Here is a 20,787-nt window from a genome sequence, read left to right as displayed (position 1 = left end):
GATGCCTAGATGCTGGGGTGTAATTAGAGTAAGTCAGGGGGGCATCAAAGAGGAGGAAAATGGGAGCAGCCTAAATTTATGGTGTTTCCTCTGACCTGAGGTGGAGATGCAGGGGGGGCATTCCACCAAGGGACGGCAGACCCTGCTGGCGGCTGCCTGACTTTACTAGCAAGTGGACAGGAGCCTCTGGCCGTTTAAAAGCTGTGTGTTATGGGAGAATTGATAACGTCGTCATGATGCTGGATGGGCAGCCCAAAGGGCGGCAGAGGAGGGGGGGGGGGGGGGGGGGGGGGGGGGCGTGTCTGCCAGAAGCTGAAACTGTGGAAGAAGCAGCAGATACTGTCCCGCTCAACTGCATGGATTTGCTGTGTCAAAATTCAAGTTCACACTAAGAGTACCAGCTCTCTGAACGAAGCTCTTACTGTGAGGACTTAATCCCCACCCTCGACCCCATCCTGCCACAGATCCCTGTGCTCCCTCTTAATTGTTTACTAGGTAATCGTGTCTCACTTTACTCACAGCTGACTGTGCTTATGTACAATTAACTTTATTTTAAATACTGTTTCTGCACTCATAAAAGCCAAGTGTTTTTTAAAGGTTGCCTCATTATCTCATCAACCCACTGTCAATTCTCCACCGCTTCTAACTTCTGGGTGTTTCACTGACCACAAACGCCATAATCAGTGTGTGCCTGTGTGTCCATGACAGGGTGCCCGAGGGGGCAGAAACTTAAACATCTTGCTCTTACAAACGTCTTCACAAGGCTACCGACTTTGATTGTTACACCAACGCTACTTTAATGTGTCCAGAGATTCTATTTTTCTATGCAACTGCAAATCGCATGCCCTTCTGGATTTTCTTTTCATTCCTTCTTTTTTTATGTAATAGGTTGAAGGAAGCTCAAGAAAACATCAAGAAGATCACAGCGGAGAAGAGAGTTGAAACCAAGAAGATCAATGCCAATAGTCTGGTAAGAACTGGTCTACACACAGCAGAGTGAAGGTTCTTGAAAGCTGCTCTTTATTATGTCAGCGCTGAAATAAATGCTCTGCACTCTTCGCCAACAGAAAGAAAGATTGCGTCAGAAGGAAGCAAGCGTGTCCGCCAGCTGAAACGACGATTAACCAAGTAAAAGGAGAAACGAGCGGTGGTGGTGATGAGAAATCAGAGGAGGACGTGCGTAGGCTTCATCTCTGCTGCCTTTGCCACCTGCCTCAACAACACCGGACTGCCCTCTCTGCCCCAAGCAAACTCACAATAAAGTCTCTCACTGCTCCCACTGCCATACCTCTGCACTACTAACAGCATCGGACACCCCCACCCACCTCCACTCACCCTCATGCGGAGCCTTTTCAGAACAACTCCTGCAACGAGGATGCATGGCTGACACGGCTGAAGTGATGAGAGTCTGAAAGGCTAAAGGTTGACCTCATTCATCCAGCGTGGCGTGACCTCTGAGTGCTCAGCTTGTGAAAGGCCTCAGTGGGTCAGCAGGATTCATGACAGCGCCATCCGACACGCCCGTGAGATTCCTTCTGGATCTCCACGGGCTGAGAATCCATTGTTGTAGACGTTGCCTGACGCAGCAGATGTATTTAAAATTGTCCAACAAATTCAAAGCCCGAAGATGTTGTTGCTGTTCAAGGCTATTTCTACACAGAAGCAAACCCCTGTTGACAAAACAGTAGTAAGGAAGCAGCTCCCAGTGTCCTCTGCTGTAGCAAGTAGCTGTTCATTCACCATGGCTCATTAAAAGTCTTGTAAATATGTCATGTCATAGAAGCGGCAGGAACAGCGCAGCTTTGAGGAATATGATAAATGATCTGAGCTGAGCTTCAAGTGGAGATGAAGACATGCTGTCTATAAATGTAAACGTTTCACAATATTGTGTTTTTTCGCTGCACCAGAGTGACCTCTCTTGGGTGACGGCCAACGAAGAGCAAGTCCTGGCATCAAGTCTAGCCCAGAGCCTCGGGCCCCTTCGCTCACTCACACGCTCACACAAGGTTTTAGCCTCGTGCCCGCTCATCTGAGAACTGAATTTACTGAATTCAAAGTTGTTGATTTCTCATTGAGTGCTGTATGTGTCATCGTGTACGGCCGAGGTTTAAGCACTTTTCTGCTTGCAGTGGCTGCGTATTGTAGGTTGCTCTCAGCCACACTCCCATGCTGTGCTAAGTGTGTGTATTTTATTCCGATGTCTTGTGCTGTTTTGCACTCTTTTCCTATGCAAGGGCACAGCCTCCTTGTGAAAAGATTCACAAATGGTATTGCTTCACGATCTAATCCCATTAGATTTTATTTTCCAAGGAGCTGTATTGCTCAGTGTTTGATTCCTCACAAATCTAAGCAGAAGCTACACTCCTGTGTCATTGAAGAAAAGTATATTTATGTAAGAAAAGAGTTATTTTATGCCAGAGGAACATTGGCTCTCTTCCCTTTGAGGCTGTATTTTTTTATAAGTTGTAAAAGAAAGGGCTGAGAAGCTGCTTGATGTGTCAGATGAAATATATATTTTCAGATGGATGCGACTTGTATGCTCCGCCCCTATTTAAGCATATCACCTGAAGCCATGTTAGTAGCAATACCTCAAATTTCCATCATCAAAGTATCCATAAAACTGCACCTTAAATTCTTTTTTTTTTACCCTCCAAAGTCGTTCATGTGTGCCATTTATTTTGTATAAAATGTTTCATAATTTTAAACTGCTCCATTCTACTTCAGAGGATTCACAAAGAACAAAACAAAACTGACACTGACCAAGGAATTGTTGTAGCCTCTACTGTATGTATGTACATTGGTTCATGTAACCTTCAGTAGCTCTTATATAGGTCCTCTGTAATTTTATGGAATTGTTTTAAATTTCAAGAATAAACAAATTGGATGCCGAGCAAGCCCGACTCCTTTGGAATAAAAGACTTGCGGTTGCACAAATGATGTGTAACACCAGTTTCTTTGAATGTTGTGCTGTCAGTGCTTCCATTAGGCCTGCGCTGAGAAAATGGGATATTTATGGAAGAAACCTGATTCACCAAAGAAGATTTAATGATTGAAAAATCAGCCTGGCTCTGCTTTCAAGAAACTGACTCAGAATTAAACCACTCAATCAAGCCTCATTTTTAGACACTAAAACTCATTCCTGGAAAACCTTTGAAAGAGAGTCATTAACTAAGTTAACATGATGAATCTGTTGAGCAGTTGGAAGTTTTTTTATTATTATTATTATTTTTTTTTTTTTTTTTTTACAAAAAAAAGTTTATTGCTTAGAAATTAAAATGAGATGGAAGGTCTTTACAGTGTTGAAGCCTATTTTTTGTTTGCCAGCAATCATTATGCAAACATTAAAACGACCTCACGAATTGAGGCTCAGAACATATTTTATAGGAGTGCCACTTTAATTGGACGGCTGTAGAATAATGTCTGTTTTCATTTACAGGAAATCCAACATTTGATATCTGTTTCTCAAATGTTGGATTAATTAGGTTTAGGCAGAAAATCCCTCATCGTTTACACCTAAACCCAGTGTTGCCCCATTTCCCAGCCCTCTGTGCAGCCTAGTGATATCATTTCACTGGATACTAACTCCAGCTTTTCTCTCATTTTTACTGTGAAATATATTTTAGTGTGAACGTGCATGCAGAACGGGATTAGGTTTCTTCAAACTGCTGTAAGGTTTCAAATGATATCCACAATATTCCAGCAATCCTTTATTATTATTATTTTACGTTTTCGTGGATAATTTAATCAAAAGGATAAACACACCGGTTACATCAACGACGGCTTTACATTTTACAACTATTTAATCTCTAGTGAATGAACCATCACTGTACATCGTCCGTTTCAACTAACAAAGAAGTCCAATGTCTCTACATCTGGGTAGGCACTCAACTTAGAAAAAAAAAATCTTTACTGATGATGGACTTCGAAATTCACAGAAATCAGTGAAGGATTCTTGGAATATCGAACTACAGTCACATTTTCCAATTTGCAAATGTGGCCTTCCATCCATCAAATTCCACACAGTGGAAACATCCATTTTGACAAACCTATATATAAAACACAAGAAAAATATAAAATCGGACAGGGAGGTGTTCCTGTCACAATGACGGTCGGAGCAGTGACATGTTAAGTAAACCGGGGGAGGGTTCAGTCCCATTGGGGAGAAGGAGCCGTGCGTAAAACGTGCCCATTCCAAGTCAGCGTTCCCGTGCAGTGATGCTTGTTTTCAAACTGGTGTGGAGTAAAATTATCTTTGCGATTTCAACGTATGTGGACGGTTTATGAATTGCATAAAAAAATGTGTCCATATTTGTTCACACGTTGTGCAAGAAGAGAACGATAGCAGAAGGTTAGCAGCCTAAACTGGTGTAAGTGGAGCAGATCCCCGGATGGAGACAGACACGTGCCCATGGCTGTGTGACAGCCTCTCTCTCTCTTTTTGTGTGTGAGTGTGTGTGTGGGGCGGGGGGACCAGCTGTGCTGCCCGCGAAGAGAATGAGTATGGAAAGCACAGGCAGCCCGTGTGTGTGTGTGTGTGTGTGTGTGTGTGTGTGTGTGTTTAGTCCAGGTCTATGGATATGCAGCGGCACTGTTTGACGCGCTGGATGCGCTTCTTCTTGGTGGGCGGCTGCTGGTCCGGACAGTTCAAAGTAAAGGTCATGGTGGTGAAGCGCTTGGGCTTGCAGAAGGAGCAGGACTGGAAGGCGCCCTCCTCCCTGCGGATGTGCCGCGGGATGTAGAAGGAGTTGCACTGTCCGTAGCAGAAGCGGTTGATGATGGTGCGGCTGTTGCAGCCCTCCTCGTGGATGGTCTGTTTGAGCGGCTGCGTCTTGCACCAGTCCCGCTTCAGATACTGGCGCTCAGTCACATGCAGAGCTTCCTGGCTGGACTCCAGCACCTCGTCGGCCGGTGAGGACGATCCCTGCCGCTGCCGGGAGCCGGAGCCCGCCTGCGGAGGCTGCGGCTGTTGCTCCGATTCGTTCGGGTTGTTCTTGTCCGGATGAGGAATGGCGCCTTGTGAGCCTCGGTTTCTTTTAGAGTCCGCGGGAGAGGATATCAAGCCGATGATGAAAACCATGCTGCAGAAGATACGCGTCGAGCTGGCCATCCTTTGGGGCAGAAAAAGAAAGCAACTCATCACCTGCAGCTTTTCATCTCTGAGCGTGTTACGCACAGCTGTCAGAGCTTTTACGCTGCGTAAAAACGCACGGAGAGCCTTTTCTCTTTTTTCGGACACATGCAAAAAGCACAAAAACAAAAACAACCACACACCTGAATTACCTCTGCCTAAATGTGAGGGAGAGATATATACAATGAAGCCTACTCGTTATCTTTAACGCGAAAGAATTAATCCATATTTAGCCAAAGTGGCTTCACATGTCTAATAAAGAGTCTACAGCGGTGGACAACAGTCTCATAAGTCCCAAAATCAGTATGCAAATCTAAATAAAGTTGGAAAAGTGAGCAGCCTGGATGTTAGAGACTCACCTGTCCGAACCTCTGCCACCGATCTGATCCCGTCAGTCCTCCGAGGGGAGACGCACCTACTGCGGTCGGCTGAGCTGTGGCGGGACTGTGGGTGGGTGGGAGACCAGCCGCTCCATAGACAGGGGCCGGGGGGGGGGGGTTAATACAAATTGCTCCAGCGCCGGACTGTCTCCCTTTTAAATGCCTGCCAGCTGAGATGTGCAGAACAGTTCCCTCTACATTATTGGCCAAGCATGATGTAGAGAAAATCAAAACTATCCGCCCCCTCAACACTTCCCTGAACCCGGACCAGACAGACAGACTGGCCGGGACTTAATGCGCACATGGAAAAAGTAAAACTGTTGATCTTCTTTTTTCGTGTAATCACGGGGATCACTGACATTAAAGCTGCGACAGGAAATAAAATGTTAAAACCCGAAGAGGCCGATCGGAGCGCAGCACCTGTGAATGCTCAGCACACACAGCAGCTACAGTCAGAATGAAAACATCACGCACACACCTGGAGCTGACAATTTTACTGAAATCACGAGTCTCATCCGATTTCTCTCAAACTCCTTCCATAAACTCTTTGGCTTGGACTGGGGCCTTGATGACTTCTGTTTGAAGGAAAAGTGGTCAGTGCAGCGCAGCTGTTCTTCAGATTTACCAACAGGTCATTGCGCACTCTGCCTTTGCGCGTTTATTTGCGCATTTGCAAATCTCAGAAACAATCCGACTGCTGTGGCAATGGGCTGGCCTCCATCTCTCAATCCGGCTGAAAACAGTAATTAATAAAACACATTGAATTGTTCCTAATGGCATTTTTGTTGGTTGTTAAACTTTTATCAATTGAAGCCAATAATAAGAGCAACTTTTTCAGGAGGGGAGGGTGATTTAAAAATAAAAACTTAGCCTTTCTAGCTTCTAATAGAAAATAAATAAATAAATAACACTTGAACTCCTGTGATGGACTGGTGACCTCGCCCAGTGTGAGCTGGGATTGGCTCCTGCACCCCCGCCGACCCGGAAACGGATAAGTGGTTGAAGATGGATGAATGAATACCTGCGCTTTCCATTAAGTTGGTACAAATGTAACGTTATAAATGTCGCTGTTGACTGTGTGGTTCTCCAGAGAGCTTTTTTTGGTTTTATAGTAAAGACTTTGATGGAAGTATTAATAGTGAAGGAAAAGCAAAAGAAAGGGTGAGGGAAAGCGCCTTTTCAAAACCTGTTAAAAATAACACTGAAAATCTGCGGAGCAAAGGCGTATAACGGATTTATTAAATACAATTAAATGCTTTGGGATTCATTTAAAGGCCAGTTAAACTTGATGACGTCATTAGATTGCGTCATGTTGTAAAGAGAAAAGAAAATTCTAAAAGTAGATTTGTTGAAATTATTTACCATATTGTGGTTTACCAAACTCTAGTATTTACAACATTTACTTCAAACATAAAATGCGCCTTCGCCTTAGTTATGATCGTCCTGATTCATGTTTTTAGATTTGATTAGGTTTCAGTCATCTTTCTTCTCCCTCACACCATATAATCTGAAATATGAGTCTTTCATAACGCAGTAATGTTCCAATTCACAGCCAGCCATTAAACTGGGAGATCAGTGTTTCCTTCCACTCCTGGAAAAGCACGTCAGCTCCCATTGGGATGTGGAGATAAATCTCCCCACATGATTTTGACCTTCACCCCAGGAGAGGAAACTCCTCAGATTCTTTACAAGAATAATGGATTTTTTTCATGTCAACGTGGGTTTTAAGAAGGTTGAAATAGCGTTTTGAACCTGGGACTTTATTTTTCACTGCTGGTCCAAATAAAAATCCACTCAAATCCACCAAAACTAAGTTTGGTGATAGTAAATGGCAGCTATAGATGGTGTACAAGGCCTCCAGGTTAGTCTCACTGATCGTCCTCTCATCTGTTCAGTCAGGAGCTGTAGTTTTAGGACGCCCCCTTGTGGCGTCTAAAGATACCAATAAGTGATCCAAACGGTTCCTGTGTTTGATTTTATTGGCGTCAAGTAGCTCTCATGGCAAAGCACTGAACTGTTCAGCGGTTTTGAAATCGAAGGAATAGCAATAAACAGATGATTTGATCCAATACTGTTCAGGTTTTCTTTTTCTGTAATGAAATATACCCCCCCCCCAAAAAAAAAAAAAAAAAAAAAGTTAGTTTCCTTTTCTCTGCTCCTGACAAAAATATGAAGACAACATTCTGTAATTACGGACACAGCTTCACCTTCAGGGAACTGAAAACTTCTACCTAAGGATTAGATTAAGATGTATAAATAAAGGCATCAGCTTTGATCAGAAAGATCTCCAGTCACACCATCACATCAACTGAACTCTACAGTCTAATGCCTACTTAAGATAATTTTGTGGGTTGATATGTTTCAAAATTAAGTTTCTAAACATGTTTTACTCATGTAAAACAAATAAGGCATTTGAACATCTCCCAAATGGGCCCTGACATACATACAGGTACTACTCTAGCAAAAATAAATTAAAACCCTGAAAAATACTTATTTCAATATGGATTAAAATAATTTGGGTGCCTTGTTTAATGTCATGTACTTTTACCAGACAGGGATCTGCATAGTAAGAGGCAAAAAAAAAAAAAAAAAAAAAAAAAAAAAAAGCATGAAGAACTACAAATCTACAGGCTTGGTGGCAGACATAAGTCGAGTTTGGTTGAAAGGCTTCCTGGGTGAACCTCTATAATGGTTTATGTCCTTCTCTCCAACCTGCTGCACAAGAGGCCTCTGAGCTCCTAATGCATCATGGCTACAAGAGTCCACTGCGCTCTTTGGTTGGACCTTGTTAGTCATGTCACCCAGAGCAGAGGGTTTGGGTTTACGGGGTAGTGTGCTTGGCTTTTTGGGTGGCACTGGAGGTGGTTTCTTTCTGGAGCCCATGCTGTTGGCCCGTGTCACTTGGGGCTCTCCCTGGACAGGATGGAGATGTGGGTGGGGGGACAGGCCACTCTCTAGGCTGACGGCCTTCACCACAGGCGTGCTGGAGCCGGTGGGGAATTTTGCAGTTCTAGTTGGTCTCCTGCTCTCCTCCATAAGAGAGTTCATTCTTCGGACAGTCTGACGTACAGGGGTGCGCTGGAACTTGAGAGGTGACCTGACTTGTCTGGCCTTGTAGCCTCTGGGAGAATAAATGGTGAGCTTGTTGAAGTGTTGAATGTGGTCTGCCACTCGGTACCTTTCAGTCTCCTGGCTACATGGGGATAAGGGGTGTTGGTTTTGGGGTTTGGTACCAAACTCATCTTTTTCATGTATCTTACTGGCTTTGGTACCAACATCCTGCCCGAGTTCAAGACAGGACGTTGGCTGGTATGGTGTGGACTGCAGTCCAGAGGTGACACCCAGTCTGAAGTGAGCAGGACTGTGGATGTCCAGCGCATCAATTAACATGCTGCAGTTCACCTGCTCTGCCTCGCCTTCACTGTCTGCTGCCATGGAACTTTTCAAGCTCTTGAAAGGAACGTCACTAACAGAACTATTGTCAGTCTTTGCTGCTGGACTACAGTGTGTATCAGATTCAAACACTGCACTATCAATATGCAAAGGAGACAAAGCAGCAAATTCAATCTGGCCAAAGGTGATGTTCTGCTCACCAAGCAGAAGAGTCTGCTGTTTTGGAAATCTGGAAGATTCTGTGTCCCCAGAAGGTACTCTGATGTGCTCCGATGGTTCTGTCTGTTTTACTTCAGTAAAGGAGTCTTGTATGACAGCCTGGAGGTCACTTCCTGATTCTGTGACGGTCTTCTCACGAATCAGCTGTTTCTGGCTGGTTCGACTCTGGTCTTCATTGATGGAGCCCTCACTCTCCAGGCTCTCGGCACTGGAAGCACAACACAGCTTCTTGGGGAGGCGGACCAGAGCTGGAGACTTGGATATGACAATAGCTGGCTCAGACACATAGTTGCTCTTCAGGCACATGCTCATGGGTGTGTCTGTGAAAGACCCTCCGCTGAAAGCCGGGGCTCCCTCAGGAGTCTGCACACTCCACAATGTCCGCTGGGCACTTGAGTCACACTGGGGTGTGAGCAGGTTGTCTTCAGACTTGCTGATGTGCTTGGTGCCTGTGAAAATAAATGGGACGTTTAAAGTCATAGACTGCATTATACTCGATAAAGTTTCAATGGTATGAAGATGTGGGGGGAAAAATGCGATTTCTTCAGTGACTACTTACTCTTGCCTTCAGTTTTTCCAGGGAGAGCTGATGGACTGAACTCTTTGGTGAAATGAAAACTTGTCGTGCTCTCCTGAGTGGCAAGTCGCCAGCCAATGGACTCAGATCCCTTTATCACCACCATGGAATGAGAAATGACAGATGAAAGAAATTTCAAGGAAGATTAAGGTTTAGATTATTCAGTTAAAAAGGACCCACAGATGTTACCCCAAAATGTAATAATTAATGTTAATTATATGATTTGTTGTTAGTTCTTCAGAGGATGATAAAAATCACTCAGAAGAAACAAGATAACAGTTTTGTTGGTCAACAACCTTTTATTAAGTCAAGAATATACATATAACTATAGAGCATTAGATAGTTATGTAACTTAAGTCGTAAACAGTTTACCCGATGTTCCCAGCACAGGTGACAGAATTGTCTCTGTATATACTTTATTGTATACAATAACATTCCTTCACCTGAGCACTTAAGATTAACTCAGAAACACAAAATATCCTAAGCCTTTGTACCAGGCAAATATGTAACAATTCCATTTTCTATTACAAATGTAAAATTCTCCAGAGAGGAGAAAAAAAAAAAAAAAAAAAAAAAAGAGATTTGTTTTCAAACCATGCTATTTTAGTCAAGTGTTAGCGACCCAGAGTAAGCAGGCATGTTACATGATAGGAAAGTGCTTCTGTGCACCACTTTACCTCGACATCACACCAGTGCAAACATATTATTTAATCTGAATACAATTAATTGCAGATATTGCCTGATTTACATTGACGAACAGTGTGAACCAGGGAAGAGGAGTGTCTGTCAGGCAACCACACTTACAGAGTCTTTGCTGCTCTTCCCCAGGCTAAAACGCAAGCGCAGAGCCTTGCGTGCTGCTTCTTTCTTGCCAACTTTAGGAGAAAAGCAACCAGCCCGTCCGGATTCCACTCTGAAAAAGATACAAAGTCAAATATCAGTAAGATAAGTTAAATGGCCTTTAGTGTGTGGGTTAATATTTTACAAACTCATCATGCTTAAAATGAACCTTTTGTATACCTGTTAACAGCATGTCTGTTACTAAGCCGTCGACTCTTCCTCCTTACAGAGGTAACTGGCTGCCTTCTGGACTTCCCTGCTGGGGACAGGGCATTCTGGGAAGAGTCCAAGACCCCTGAGGCACTATAAGCTAGAATATAGAAAAGGAAAGAAATTAAATCAATTTAAACAACAAGCCTAAGAGACAACAGAATAGTTGATGCCCATTTGCTCAAACCTTAATCACTACCTGATCCAGGAGTGGAGACTCCGTTGAACAATACACTGGGAAGTAAATCTAGCCCGAGGTTCTTTTTGACAGATCTACGTTTCTTGTTTGAGAATCCAAAAGAATGACCAGATTCCGAAGGAAGCTTTCGCTTGGATGTAGGTGTCGCAATCACGGGGGTTGCAGAAGAAAAGACTGGCAAAAATCACAGAAGAATTAATGTCTTGATTTGATGTTTTGTATTCAAAAACATTCCAGAGATGATTCTGAGTCAAAGCGCTGGGAGCAATAAGCAGATTCATGCGAATTGTAGACAGCTAGAACGGCAAAGACAAGACGAGGCATTAAAGAAAAATATGATTTTGCCACATTTCAATGACACTTATCTGATCAACATCAATTGATGCATTTTAAAAGAGCTTGTTTTATTTCTGGAAGAACAGAAGAGCTGACGGTTTTAAAAGGACAGTGCAGGTGGATTGCAACCATCGTGCCACGTGGCAAGCAACATACAGTTACATACATCTCATCTGACCACAGTACATACCAAGACTGTCTGACTGGGAGACATGTGTGGGTGTTCTATTAGTTTTTATCTTATTCAGAGCACCACTGACCATATCTGAAATGTGAGACAAACCAAATTATTTAAAAACAGCATTGACTGCTTCTGCAAAACAGGACTCCAAAAAAATACTGCTACTTTTCTGGGTAATAACCTTTTTAAGCTGGGCTTTGCCATTTAACTTAATCTAAAGTATAACTGATCAGCTGAGATGAGAGGGGCAAGTTTTCTTGTTTGGTGGAAGGAAGTTGCAGATTATAACTTTCACCAGAGCATTAAATCTCTGATAAAGGAGCCTTACCGCCAAAGCTCCGTCTGTTTCTCCTTTTCATCCCTGAGTTTAGGTCCAGCTCCTCAAGTTCATCATGAGTAGGGGAGAGAATCCCCGCCTCACAGCCCATCATGGCTGGAACCTTCGCTAGAAGGAACTGTGGTAACACGCCTGTCACAAATAAACAAATTTTTTACTTTTGTAGCAACAGTGCAGACGATCACACAGAAAAGGTGCAGGGTTCAAGTCATACCAAAATTGTGGGAATTCTTGATGAAGCAGTGTACGACAGCTGCCTGAAGCTTGAGGCGCTTCTCTATATTGGCATTCATCTTCTCTGTGCCATCTCCAGAATGGAGGAGGTTGGGAGCCAATATTACAGATAAGTTACTGCTATCCATCTTATTCTCGGCACTCCTATGATTAACAAAAAAAAAAAAAAAACATGTGTAAATATGAATATAAAAATGAATAAGTTGGTTTAAAACATAAAACTAAATCTTATTTGGAGGTGGGTATCTGTAAATGATTTAAACAAAAATAATTCAGATGTCACAATAAAGTAATAGAAAGATAAAGACATTTCCGGCACCTCTGAGACACGTTATGGAGGAAGTCGAAAAAGTGACGGAGAACACACAGGTTTCTATCTGGGAGTACACAAGACAGTAGCAGGGTAGCAGAAGTCCTGTCCTCCTCTGTGGGGAGCTGCTGGGCCTTGAGGAAGGCCTCCTGCAGCTCTGTGGGCAGCACAGGCTCTGGCAGCTCTCTGAAGAACTGCTTCAACAGACCAGCTACATCACAGGGAAGCGCAGTGGACAGGCACTCCTCACCTGCATCTAGCTTCGCCTGGACAAACAGAACGGACTCTTGTGTTAAGGCAGTTTCAGTCAAGGTCCTCATTGAAAGCAAGGTCAACGGTAGCCATCACTCACCCTGAGCGCTTTCAGCCGGATGACAGACCCTGATTTTCTGAACAGGCCCTCTGTGTCAACATGTGCCATCAGCTTCATACACGCGTCAACCAAAAAGCTAGAAAGGCAGAGACATGTAAGTGTAGGTCGCAGAAAAGGGGAATAAAGTTCAAGTATATGTATGGAAACTTGCCTTGGCACACTCCCGCATTCCATATTATAGTAAGGCAGGCTCTCCAGGGACACTCCAAAAACCTTTGTCTGGGGGGTGGGGGGATAGTAAGAATAATAAAAAAATGAGAGATGACAAAATACTTGACAATTATATTAGGAAAAAACAAAAATCACAGCTATAGAATAAGTCTGGAGGGGAAAAAAACAACAACATCACACCTTTTATTTGTCAGAATCTTGGGAACATTTTGTTCAATGTTGTTTCCGGGGAAAAAAAAAACTAACAAAGGAAAAAAAAACCTAAAGGGGACAACAGCTCGTGTTTTTACTGTATCTGATCACTCAGCTTTATGGTGCTTTGTGACCAAAATGAATAAAATGATCATGTGGTCAGTGTTTTCCAGGGAAGCAGAACTGCCTAACGCAAACAGAGTGGGCCGTTCTACAGATGTTGAAGTTGCTGACACTGAGTGCTGATTTCGTTTAGAAAGTCAAAGTCTCCTTGTGATTCCTGTGAGCCGATTACTAATACAGGAAACAAACCGGTCTTCGGATTGTCTGCCTGCAAACTCAACGTAACACACTTATATTTCCGAAATGCAAAAATACCCCCATCGAAGTGTCAAAGTGATTTGGGCGAAAACGAGCTGTCTGACGCGGCTTCCTGTTGCTGGCCATGAAAAGAAGAAGAGGGTTTATGGTGTGAATCCTCCGGGGAAAGGCCAAACAAAGAGTCCGCAGTGGGAACAAATGGCTCCCATCAGCGGGCTCAGCGCCTTCACCGACATGCTAATTTCATTCAACAGCCCCAACAATAGCACGTCCAGCACTGAGACTCCTGTTGGCTACAACAACACAATAACAGGCCGACGTTTCAGACACTGCAGAATAACTATCCGATGCACAGGGGGTTGGTTTATACTTACTGTATTGCTGACTGTCGACTTGCAGCTGGCTGCTTTGTTTTTGTTCCAGTTCTTCGTCTTGATCCCGTACGCAGTGCGGAGCTGCTGCACGGCCACCAATCTCATCACATTTCTCTCCATGACTTTCATTCTCCACCTCTGTGTTGTTGTTTTGTTTTGTTTTTGTTTGTTTTTTTTTCAACAATCCGCTCTGTGTCTTCTCTTCAGGCCAAAGTAAACCGACAGTCGCAGACGAACTAACTTCTTCAGCCTCTCTGCTACTTTCCGACGCTAACTCATCCTCCCCTGGATTTTAACAGGTTTGAGATCGACAGCGACCTACCGATTGCAAAATACCAACGAGATGTTTTCGAGTTGACCTGCGTTAGTTAATATAAATATACACACATATGTATAAAAGCCTATTCAGACGCTAACTCCATTCTTCCGTTGTGATGCAGTCGGCTAGCTAACGATAGCCAGCTGGGATATCAAAAGCCTCGGTACCAAGCTAAACGTTTTTCGGCAGCACGACTTTAAAATGCTACTTACTGCTACCTGATCGTTAAAAACCACAATCTCGGAAAAAGTGAATAGCTTCTCTGGCTAACTGCATCGTGCTGCGGCTCGCCCGTCGGGTCGGTTGCGGCTCTGCCTGTTTCCGCACAGCATTCAAACAGAGGCGCTCCCTGCGCTCTGCGCGCTGATTGGCTGGAACTGAATAACATTCCCCGGAGCGCGTGTTTTATGACCAAGCGCAACCGCGCTGGGCGGGGAATCTTTTTTTTTTTTTTTCCTCCAAGTCATCCGTTCATTTCATTCATCGGAACCAGCGTGGCAGCTGTAGCTGTCATTTGAGTAGGTACTGAGAAAGCACGGCTTTCAAACACTGGAGAGCAGCATGGTTTGCTTCGCTTGGCATATAATACACAAGTTTGCTAGAGTAACCTTTTGGGCCAAAGCCAACTGAAGCTGAAATGATTACTCCGCCTGTCATCTATGATGGCTGTTCACTTTAGCCTACCTGGTCACTGAAGACCCACAGTGTATGAATGATACATGTAAGTTTCCCTCAGGACAAACAAAGTATATATCTATCATAGTTATAATATCGAAATAATATAATATTACAGCTGTGCATGAACCGGGATATAAATGAAAAATACAGATGGAGGTTGCCGATCTACCAGTTTTCTGCCGTGAGCCTTGGCAGCACGGTTAGAGAGATGTCTCTATAACTGCTGACAGGACACCTCTAGCCTGACACACAATCAATTGTTATTCTTCCTCTTATATATGTTAATCCATGGGGAACATTCAATGAACGTTTCTTATGTTTCCATATTTCAGAAACATCACAATACAAACAATACACGAGGTACCATCACAAGGGCTTATCTTTATTACAATCGATCATACACATATATATACAGGAGACAACATACAAATGCATGGACAAAAGGAGGTTGGTTGTGTGTTTAGAAGCATTTTCTGTGGACAATGGAGGGGCCAGCCTCATCGTACTCCTGCTTGCTGATCCACATCTGCTGGAAGGTGGACAGGGAAGCCAGGATGGAGCCTCCAATCCATACGGAATACTTCCTCTCAGGTGGAGCAATGATCTTGACGGGAAATAAATATAATTTTAGTTTGACTGAGTGTTGGTTCACATGGTAATTTCACATCAACTCTAATAACAAGAGTAGTTCTCTCACCTTGATCTTCATGGTGCTTGGGGCCAGGGCTGTAATCTCCTTCTGCATACGGTCAGCAATACCAGGGTACATGGTAGTACCACCAGACAGCACATTGTTGGCGTACAGGTCCTTACGGATGTCAATGTCGCATTTCATGATGCTGTTGTAGGCGGTCTCATGGATGCCAGCAGACTCCATACCTGCACAGCACATGCACAACAGATGAGCTTTGTCATAAGGACAACAAATTTCAGAACAACCAGGAAACAGATGTGAATAATGACTCACCAATGAAGGAAGGCTGGAAGAGAGTCTCTGGGCAGCGGAAACGCTCGTTGCCAATGGTGATGACCTGACCATCGGGCAGCTCATAACTCTTTTCCAGGGAAGAAGAAGAAGCAGCGGTGGCCATCTCATTCTCGAAGTCAAGAGCCACGTAGCACAGCTTCTCCTTGATGTCACGCACAATCTCACGCTCAGCTGAGGAATAGAAAGTTTGGTCTGTGAGAAAAAACACTTGCACATCTCTCATAGACTAAATAGCCATGATGGTATATGCCTACCAGTTGTGACAAAAGAGTAGCCACGCTCAGTCAGGATCTTCATCAGGTAGTCAGTCAGGTCACGACCAGCCAAATCCAGACGCATGATAGCATGTGGCAGAGCATAACCCTCATAGATGGGGACATTGTGGGTCACACCATCGCCAGAGTCCAGCACAATACCTTTGGCAGAGAAAGCAGAAAGGGATCATTTAGACATGCATGCCTGCACGGATGAAGATTGATAGCTAAATACAACTCTGTCCTCTTAAACTATGTCTCACATCATAAACTATATAATGCTGCTGACATCACCAGGTATGCACCCCACTGGAGTGGCATTAACACATCCATTTCACAATGAGACTGCAGGCAGAGGATATAGGCATTCAGTGTGTCTCTTTTAGCTATTTAAAAATTTACCTTCATATGATATTGGATTGGCTAGAGTCCATGTGAAAAAGCTGCAGTGTACTGACCTGTGGTACGACCAGAGGCATACAAGGACAGCACAGCCTGGATGGCAACGTACATGGCAGGAACGTTGAAGGTCTCAAACATGATCTAAAAGGAAAAGCAAGTGCAAAGTTGGAAATTTGTTTCAAAGAAAGAACATATACGTGACAAAATATCAGCGTAGTGACTCAAATCCACCTGAGTCATCTTCTCCCTGTTGGCTTTGGGGTTCAGCGGGGCCTCAGTCAGCAGGGTGGGGTGCTCCTCCGGGGCCACACGCAGCTCATTGTAGAAGGTGTGGTGCCAGATCTGACAAAGAGAACAGCTGGTGTTAGCACTGAAACAACCCTCGACAGACTCATTCAACAACAACTGGGTCTATAAATAAAGCGTCACATCTAAAAATAAAGAAGCCATTACGATGCTGGCTGTGATTTCTCAAGAATTCAACAGCTTAGCCAACACGAATGTTGCAAATGAATCTCAGTGTCAACACGCACCTTCTCCATATCATCCCAGTTGGTGATGATGCCATGCTCAATGGGGTACTTCAGAGTCAAGATACCCCTCTTGCTCTGGGCCTCATCACCTACATAGCTGTCCTTCTGACCCATTCCCACCATCACACCCTGAGAGAGGAAGTATTAAAGCAATTTAAGATAAAGGAAGCTACTTTTAGAGTCTAACTCATAACACAAAATAGGATTGTGCTGGTTCTGATGTGGACTGATGTAAACGTACCTGGTGGCGAGGCCTTCCAACAATGGAAGGGAAGACAGCACGGGGAGCGTCATCTCCGGCAAATCCAGCCTTGACCAAGCCAGAGCCGTTGTCGCACACAAGAGCGGTAGTCTCGTCGTCGTCACACATGATTAGTCTTTACTGGGATGGTCTAAAGTTTGAGAAATTGGGGACAAAAAACACAGACAGACAGTTTAGCCTACGTGTTAGGAATAGCTGCCTGAATTGCAAACCATAACACATGGCACCAAGTCCTGTTAGAATTTAACAGCCACAGCCATCATTGGAATGATGTGACGATGTGGCTGGACCTGCTTTATCTGTAAGAGTAAGTGACATAATCACTCAGTCACTCATATGATTATTTAATGTATTAGCTCTAATCCCCAGCCTGCCAAGCACCAATCCCTAACTATTCTTAAGGTATTATCACTTTGAAGCACTAACACAGTCCACTTCATGGGCACTATCAATATAGAGCAAATTAAAAATGGCTTAGGGTGCTATTTTGGTGCTGACACTGTTGTACAACTACTGATACCATATCTTCACATCCATGATGGTTTGTGGGCTCTCACAGAGCTGCTGAGGTAGCACCAAAAAGGGGCATAACGGAGAGACCTGTGATCTATTTAAAGCAAGGCACCCCTACAGTGATTAACGGGGTGAACAACTGACACATGGATCTCTTGCTATTTCAGGTCTAGAAGAGGTTGTCAAAAAGCTTTGGCAGCACTCATCTATTTGCACACCCTCTTGTTTTACTATGTGGCTGGTGTGTCCCAGCTACTTCATTCATCAAAGCTGAAGTGAATTAGGCCAGCTTATTTTGACTTTCGAGTAGTGTAGTGATTTGTATGAGGTATATTGTGACCTGTGCATACTCTCTCAAAGACTCTTAACATAGCATAGGGTATATTTATCACAGTAGATGGCCAATAATTACAGTGTTAACTTCAGCATCTTTATGGCAATCCAACCAGCATAACTTATAACTCCAGTTTTAACTATAGTCAACTCAACCAGTTCACTTAGAAACCACAACCTAAGGAAACAATCAGCCAGATGAAGTTATTCCATCCAATCATTCATCTAAGAATAATTTTTTCAGTTTCACAGAGTTAATAAAACTCATTCACTCAAATAACACTGATGAGCACAGTGAAACAAGTTTTGAAACGGGCAATGTACTCACCAAGGTGCACTGGTAGATGGATGCTTCCACTGGGATAACGGCTGAGGGTGAGACGAGCCCCCTTAAATAAGACTCAGACTGGTTCTAGGGACCTGGGGCGGGGCCAGGGGTTCACACAAGTCCAAATAAGAGCTGGCAGCAAAAATCAACAAGCTGGTGGAACGTGTATTTTACATACATGGTTGGACTTCCCTACAAATACATCATTTGACTGGCACTCTATTAATTAAATAATAGCAAGAAAGAAAAAAGTAAAAGAAAGGATGTGATGGAATACTACTGACTGTTTTTAACAAGAAGTAAAGAGTGGAGTGGGCTCTTATTGGGGAGTCTGTCTTCATTTCGATTATTTAGTTACTATTTATTCAAACAGTAAATAGTGACATAAATTAAATATCTGAAATTAATTTGGCACTTAATACATTAAGTATATATTTTGGGGGGTTTTAGGTGGTTCGTGAAATATGTAGCTTGCATGTCTCTTGAAGCATAATTTTATGACTATCAAATGATATGTCAGAATCAAATAATGGTGTCAATGTAATGTAGAATCTGTTTTAATTTCTTTTGTTCTGACACCTAAACGGATATGTCCCTTTTACTACAGTCATAGCCACCTAGAAGGCCCTCTATGATGACCCAGTCAGGACAGCATCACTGGTGCCTTGTTAAGGAAATGAAAACATAGTATATGTCTGTGAACCACATGGCTGGAATGTGAGCTGAGCCTCCTCAACGTGTGGAACAGCTGACGATAAGTCCAGCTGGGCTCTCTGTCTGATCTGGCTTTCTGAGTGGCCAGCCGTTCTCAGTGCTATGTGCTGATTGGCCCAGCTGTCTCCTTGTAGGGTTATGGGGAGCGGGAGAGTCATTAATGTTCAGCCACTGAGGTGCAAGAGCTGGGAGTTTGCAAAGAGGAACTCCATATTTGTCCCACCCAGTTAACCGCATAGTTTCCCTTGATGTACACTGTACCTTATGAGGTAATACTCTCATCTATGCAGGAGTTTTACAAACATTTAGCATATTGTTTGTTCATACATCACTCCTAAATAAAACATCACATATGGTCAGATCTCAGGGAAACATCCACCATTTATTTGTCATTATAAAGGAAACATCCTGATACGGACCATCAGGTGAGGAAGAATTGACTCAGAAGAGGGAGGTTATATCGTAGCTGAAGGTATGTGAGAGCATTCTTCTGTTCAGCACTGTCATGCCAGACACCAGCACCTCCTATTTATAGCTGTATTTACTCTCTATCTCTCCAGATAGAAGCTGGGCTCGGTTTAAGTATCTCATAGTTATTTGCTTTACAAAGAAGACTTTTATAGATCAGATTAATGACGCTTTGATAACTGAAGAAGGTCTGATTCATGATCAGGCTTTTCTACCCAGCAACAATTAGTCACAGTGCTCTTCGTGACGCTTTGCAAATAAAGATGCCACTGAAAGTGAGTTGTGTGTCTCTGGAGGAGTTTGGTCACCACTGATGATGTCATCTGGATCTGGATCTGTATGCCTGTGTGGAAAATGTAAATTCATAACAGAAAGTCTGGTTACAAACTGAATGTTGGTTTGGAAGAACACATACTGGACACATTACATCTTCTACACTTACTACACAGAAAGAAAACGTGCTGGCTAAATTGTGGGGAACATACGAGCCAGTCATTTTGGAGTCTGAAACACAGGAGGCAGTAAAGGTTAAAGGAGTTATCTTCTCATGCTAAGGCTTGAACCGTTCCTTTTTCCGAACTCTGAATCCCCAGAAAATGTAAGGTTTTTATTTTATAATTGGCAGTTCTGAACCGATAATTTACTATATCACTGTGGCATATGGCACAGTGAGAATGAGTGCTACAGCTGCCAAAGTGAGTGGCAAACCTTCTTGGTCTGCAAACCCTGATTTGGCTCCTAAATGTCCAAAATATACTATTGATGCATTAAGTAAGTTATGGTATAGTAACGTGTTTCAAAAGCTAAGTGGGCGTTCCAATGAGATGTGCACAGAGGCTCAGTGATGCTGTTCTCCCACAGTCTAACCTGCCCATTTGTAGCACGTTCATTAGTCTTCACCTTTGAATCCCTCACTGATGCAGGATCAGTGAGCCCGTCAATTTTGTTTTTCTTATTCAATTCTATCTTTAGAAGTTTAATTTCAGGAAGTGTAGTGTAACTGACTACATATGAATACCAGTAAAGAATGAAAGTATAATTTTACTTGTACTTTATTTTACCTGAGCATTTCCATTTGATCTCACTTTATGCATCAACTTCAACACAGCTCAAAAACATTGTGCTTCTCATTCATTCTGCATCATTTCAGTATCATTACAGCTAGGATTTTCCGTAACTCCGCCCCCTCGTGGCCGCTGTGGAGAACGCAAGCAGCGTGA

At 43.4% G+C, this 20,787-nt stretch overlaps 4 protein-coding genes across 8 annotated transcripts in view; 1 reads left to right on the top strand and 3 right to left on the bottom strand.

Moving 5' to 3' along the window:
* Positions 1-3,146, top strand: part of LOC115035434 (formin) — a 36,329-nt gene extending 33,183 nt beyond the window's left edge. The window contains exons 16-17 of the mRNA XM_029493231.1: positions 889-970; positions 1,068-3,146. Coding sequence (XP_029349091.1) covers positions 889-970; positions 1,068-1,112 — 127 coding nt within the window. The 3' untranslated portion in view covers positions 1,113-3,146. The remainder of the gene's footprint in view (positions 1-888; positions 971-1,067) is intronic.
* Positions 3,147-4,002: 856 nt separating this feature from the next.
* Positions 4,003-14,608, bottom strand: grem1b (gremlin 1b). Of its 2 annotated transcripts, XM_029493650.1 has the most exons (2): positions 14,585-14,608; positions 4,003-4,879 (listed from the first exon to the last, which is right to left on the bottom strand). In XM_029493650.1, the coding sequence occupies exons 1-2, from the start codon at positions 14,606-14,608 to the stop codon at positions 4,559-4,561; spliced, it is 345 nt and encodes a 114-aa protein (XP_029349510.1). In that variant the 3' UTR covers positions 4,003-4,558. The 2 variants fall into 2 exon arrangements, with proteins under 2 accessions (XP_029349510.1, XP_029349509.1); XM_029493649.1 differs by lacking the exon at positions 14,585-14,608 and having other exon boundaries at positions 4,003-5,107.
* Positions 8,121-14,391, bottom strand: arhgap11a (Rho GTPase activating protein 11A). 4 transcript variants are annotated; one of them, XM_029493648.1, is made up of 13 exons: positions 13,776-14,391; positions 12,869-12,936; positions 12,697-12,793; positions 12,354-12,610; positions 12,015-12,178; positions 11,792-11,932; positions 11,473-11,547; positions 10,947-11,120; positions 10,718-10,847; positions 10,506-10,610; positions 9,680-9,825; positions 8,453-9,569; positions 8,121-8,392 (listed from the first exon to the last, which is right to left on the bottom strand). In XM_029493648.1, the coding sequence occupies exons 1-13, from the start codon at positions 13,902-13,904 to the stop codon at positions 8,125-8,127; spliced, it is 2,871 nt and encodes a 956-aa protein (XP_029349508.1). In that variant the 5' UTR covers positions 13,905-14,391; the 3' UTR covers positions 8,121-8,124. The 4 variants fall into 4 exon arrangements, with proteins under 4 accessions (XP_029349508.1, XP_029349506.1, XP_029349505.1 ...); XM_029493646.1 differs by having other exon boundaries at positions 8,121-9,569; positions 9,680-9,788; positions 10,502-10,610; XM_029493645.1 differs by having other exon boundaries at positions 8,121-9,569; positions 9,680-9,788; positions 10,502-10,610; positions 12,697-12,936.
* A 525-nt stretch (positions 14,609-15,133) lies between the features above and the next one.
* Positions 15,134-18,431, bottom strand: actc1b (actin alpha cardiac muscle 1b). The gene is made up of 9 exons (XM_029493583.1): positions 18,386-18,431; positions 17,191-17,341; positions 16,950-17,078; positions 16,648-16,758; positions 16,473-16,557; positions 16,015-16,176; positions 15,740-15,931; positions 15,470-15,651; positions 15,134-15,376 (listed from the first exon to the last, which is right to left on the bottom strand). The coding sequence occupies exons 2-9, from the start codon at positions 17,317-17,319 to the stop codon at positions 15,233-15,235; spliced, it is 1,134 nt and encodes a 377-aa protein (XP_029349443.1). The 5' UTR covers positions 17,320-17,341; positions 18,386-18,431; the 3' UTR covers positions 15,134-15,232.
* Positions 18,432-20,787: the final 2,356 nt, after the last annotated feature.

This window comes from Echeneis naucrates, chromosome 22, assembly GCF_900963305.1.
Source record: "Echeneis naucrates chromosome 22, fEcheNa1.1, whole genome shotgun sequence".
NCBI lineage: Eukaryota > Metazoa > Chordata > Actinopteri > Carangiformes > Echeneidae > Echeneis > Echeneis naucrates.
This window is presented reverse-complemented; position numbering and strand designations above follow the sequence as displayed.

Bases quoted from the DNA above. Each gene is read 5' to 3' on its own strand.
- grem1b (XM_029493649.1), bottom strand. From the start codon at position 5,107: ATGGCCAGCTCGACGCGTATCTTCTGCAGCATGGTTTTCATCATCGGC.
- actc1b (XM_029493583.1), bottom strand. From the start codon at position 17,319: ATGTGTGACGACGACGAGACTACCGCTCTTGTGTGCGACAACGGCTCT. The intron at 16,558-16,647 runs GTGGATTTGAGT...TTTTCCTTTTAG, and splicing joins ACAGGGAGAAGATGACTCAG to ATCATGTTTGAGACCTTCAA. The intron at 16,177-16,472 runs GTCAGTACACTG...TCTCTGCCAAAG, and splicing joins TGCCTCTGGTCGTACCACAG to GTATTGTGCTGGACTCTGGC.
- arhgap11a (XM_029493645.1), bottom strand. From the start codon at position 13,904: ATGAAAGTCATGGAGAGAAATGTGATGAGATTGGTGGCCGTGCAGCAG. The intron at 12,937-13,775 runs GTAAGTATAAAC...CCCACCCCCCAG, and splicing joins AGTCGACAGTCAGCAATACA to ACAAAGGTTTTTGGAGTGTC. The intron at 10,848-10,946 runs GTAGTGATTAAG...TCTATATTCTAG, and splicing joins AGTCTCCACTCCTGGATCAG to CTTATAGTGCCTCAGGGGTC.